At 38.2% G+C, this 4244-nt stretch overlaps 1 protein-coding gene across 2 annotated transcripts in view; it reads right to left on the reverse strand.

The window, feature by feature from the left end:
* The window catches only part of LOC118335429 (breast cancer type 1 susceptibility protein homolog), a 23982-nt gene continuing 19738 nt past the window's right edge, over positions 1-4244 (reverse strand). For both annotated transcript variants that reach the window (XM_035671714.1, XM_035671706.1), the window contains exon 21: positions 1-2561. In XM_035671714.1, the coding sequence (XP_035527607.1) occupies positions 2467-2561 (95 nt within the window). In that variant the 3' untranslated portion in view covers positions 1-2466. The remainder of the gene's footprint in view (positions 2562-4244) is intronic.

The raw sequence follows: 4244 nt of genomic DNA on the forward strand, positions 1-4244 counted from the left end.
ACACCAGCAGTGTTATCTTCTATAGCAATGTTTTAATTTGGCCTAATCATGCACATTTTATCTTTTCAAGGTTATATGAAACCTTGCAGAGTGCACACACAGATGGGTCATTTTCTGCCCACATATGGCCCATTCCTGTAAATCCCTTCTATCTCATTTATTCCCACACAATGGCTATTCAATAATTCAAGAAATCTCTGTGCAGAACATGTTGCAACATACAGGAGAGTTACAGGCTTTTTCAGAAAGCTGGAATACACCAGGGATTTGCAAACAACAGCCGCAGAACCATGGAACAGCAGTGGGAACACTGGAGAACATGGCTGACAAGATCTTATTAAAATACATTAGAACTGACAGGAGACATTAAGCACTAAACACTGTAAAGGATTCTTTCTAAAACCCCAAGGATGATATTGAGCATGGTGAGTACTTTTATGTTTAGCATTTGCTTAGCGTTGGTCTTCAAGGCATCTTACCTTCAGAAATATCTTAAATATCGTCTTAAACACTCACACAGATATTATCATAATGTCTATGACAAAGTTCCTGATGCGTTAGCAGGTAATCTACCCACTTTTCATCATGTCTGTAGCATTTTTAAATATATTTTTTTCTGTTATATAACACAACAAACAGAAGGTCACTAAGTTACATTAGATGACATATATTTGAACTGTCATACTTTCCATGCTGTTTACAATATCTGTCCTTTCGTTCGGGTAGGGAGGCTCCTTAAAAAGACATCCAGATCTTTAGGTATGCTTCTTAAGTAAAGAAAGAGACAAGTGAGCTGAATACTAAATCCTAATATACTCTTAATGGTGACCTGAACATCAAGGTGTGCACATTGTCTCCAGCATTGATTCTGAGGTCCAGTTTGTTTTGGTTTTATTTTTTGGGGTTATGAAAAACCTAACAGTTCTTCCAGCATGGATGATGCAAGTCCATCCCTGCAGAGAAATTTCAACATCCAATTCTTTTCCCCCACTTTTGCTTCCTATAGTCTGTTGCGTTGCTCTTCAACAATACTATTCTTAGATACAGGCTCTCAATAAACCGTCTGATGGGTTCTGAGTTGCATGCATATTTTTTGGACTAAGAGAGGAAGTCTACTAATTCCCATCATTTACTAAAAAAAATATGATGTTATAACATGCCTTACCCATTGTCTATCATATGCTACCCACTCAAGTAATTTGATGTTTCTCTGAATCTGAAACTCACGAAATCTAACCATATAAAGAAAAGCAAACCCACTGATTATATTGGATAGCGGACAGCCCAACAAAGATTGCACAAGTCTACCTAGCATTGATAATTCAATGTTTTTCCAGCTGGCATCATATTCAGGATTACACCAAAGAATCAATGGTCTTAATTGTGCTGCTACATAATCCCTCAGGCACAGAAAGCCAGCCCTCCGCCTCCTTTGGCAACGGCAGTGTAGTATATTATTTGTGGTTTTCTGCTGTCCTACATAAACATTGATATTTCCTTGTCTCGTGCTCTAAATTGTGTCAGGAATATGGACTGGTAATGATTGAAACAGATTTAATAATCTGGGCAATATGTTAATTTTGATGGTCGTTATCTGGATGCCAAAGTCAAAGGGGAGCTCTATCTGTTAAGATTGCTGCATATCTTTTGGTATGTATAGTAATCATTTTAGAGGGGAGATGTGTCCTTTTTCAGTTTTATTCCAAAATATTTAATACTTTTAGACCTCTTTTAAGTTACTGTGGGGGGTTAAAATGAAAGACTAAGGCTTGGACAAGGACATTGTGTTCATAGAGACATTGCGTTTTGTGCCTTTTATCATAATACCCTCAAGGGCTGTCTCTTGTCTTGTCTCGTATTAATAGAACGGTTCATTGAATAGGTTGAAGAGTCCTGGGCTAACCCCGTCAGCATCCTCATTGTAAGTCTATAGTCTTGGATAGATGGCTGTCTCTATTCTCAGTTTGGTACATATGTACAAGTTTCTTGCAGAAATGTCTGTGGCATTTGGATGATTACAGGTGTACATGCTGTATTTCTCTTCTTTATGGAGATGTTAATTTTTTTTTAACCTGATTTTAAAAATGTGTGTGTGACGAACATATTTTTCCTGGCCATTTTCTTGAATTATACAACTATTGACTAAGGTGATATATTTGAAAGTAAGTCTACTCTTTTCTTCTACAAATATTGGTCAATTAACAGTAAAGGTTGTCTGTTATCTTCAGATTTGCTATTACTGGCACATAAAGTTTCTATGTGTAACAGTAATTTCTGTGCTATAAAAAGACTCAATTCAAGCCTCTTCTGTTGATTAAACTTTATATACATGGTGTCATCCGCACACAATATAAAGAGATTGAGGACTATCAACAAAACAGATGGATTACAGTTTGGTTACAGTAGTAGACATTAAAAAAAGTTGTAAAATGGGTGATGAGAAAATGATGCACCTTGTCCCTTAACTCATGTTGTATAACTCATGCAGTTTTGGAGGGTGTAGGTTGCCACGGTATCCAACAGCCAACCACGTGTCACAACTGTAGCTTGTTTAGAGAGACCTGTTGGGCAGACAAAAGAGGGTTTTTGAGAAAGTCTACAAATGACAAAATTATATGTATGTACTGTACATCCATAATATTTGGAATTGGTGTAATGTAAGGATCGGAGAAGCTAAATTAGCAACAAATGGGAGACTGTTTTTCTTGTTGTTGTCAGGCCACCAACTAACCCTTCTATCCACTAAGGTAAAACTAACATCAATACAGAATCAGATATCTTGCCCCTTTGTAGCCATCAATCTTATAACACTAGAGAGCCTGTAAACGTATATTTAATGCTTTAGCTCTGAAATAACATTAAGAGCTATCAGTTCTGAACCAGAAAGAATGTCAGTATTCCCAGAAACTGTGCTGAACCTTTTTTTGTTCATTTGACCTGAAAAACAGTTCCTTGCCCATCATCACAGATCATGCAAATTTAGTAAAATATGCGTTATGTTCCTTTAAGGCGATAACCTCACTTTACATGTCCAGAATATGTCTTGTAAAACACAATCTGGAGTGTGTGCACACATACTCGAACATTTCGATTACATCAGAGGGACGGTTGAGAGAAAAAGAGTGATGTGTGTGATTTCAATCAATGATGCAGAAGAAGAGGATAAAGGGGGAGAGAGAGAGAAAGGGAGGGCGATAGGCTACTCGATTACCTGGGCTATGAGTGCCAGAGGACGTGGCAGAGGCAAAGCTGCATTAAATATGCAGCAGTACAAATTAGGATGCCAGGAGAAGGGAGGGAGGGGGGTGGACTTGCTCCCTCTCTGTTTCAAACTGTCAGCTCTCCTCTTGCAATGGCAGCCTCTCTCTTCTGTGGCCAACTTGTTTTGACATTTCCCCCCGCTCCAATCTGACATCTTCTCCTGGCCATTTCTCTGCTGCCTAACTTGCTTCACACTCGTTTTCCTGGCAAGTCACTCCTCTCCCCTCCCCTTTTGTTGGGAACCTGTCTCATTTTGGCTGGCAGTGTCTGCCATTTCACCGTTCTGTCACTCTCAAACTGGTCCTCGCACGGGCACAAACACATTCAAATCCACGTACTAATGGACACACAGGTGCACACTCCTGCACACAAGCCAGAATATCTATGTTTGTGGGGACCATCGGCTCATTCAAATGAAAAAACTGACTGTAAACAATATTTCAACCAGTCACCAATACAGTAAATTAATGTTTAGTTGGCTTATTATGTATTCACATATTTATTGACTTTAGCCCAAAACCTGGCCCTTATCAGCCCCTTTAAAAAAAGGTTGACAGTCAAGATACTTTGCGGATGATCATGTGATATTATAGGACCTTTTTAACACAAATAATGTGGATAAGACAAATAGGTAAAAATATATTGGATTTATATTATTTATTTATTATTATCATTATTATTATTATTATTATTACATCCTACATAATTAATTAACTAATTAAAACTAATTATAGTCAACAGTTGAATCACATAAAACAGTTTATTGGGCATTAGCAGATATAAGCCCATGAAGACATTGGGCTTATATCATTGGAACGCTAGCTATATAGGTATCATGTTAGCTGCCATTAAAATCCTGCTCCATTCCCAAACCACCTTACTTTTTTTTGGTCACCAAATTGTACCTTCTGCCATAGCGTCCTTAAACAAGGCATCCCGTTAACAGCCGTGAGTGAGTGCCTCGCACAGGACAGGGAGGGGTA

This window comes from Morone saxatilis, unplaced genomic scaffold (assembly GCF_004916995.1).
Source record: "Morone saxatilis isolate NCDOM2014 unplaced genomic scaffold, NCSU_SB_2.0 Contig1, whole genome shotgun sequence".
Classification (NCBI taxonomy): domain Eukaryota; kingdom Metazoa; phylum Chordata; class Actinopteri; family Moronidae; genus Morone; species Morone saxatilis.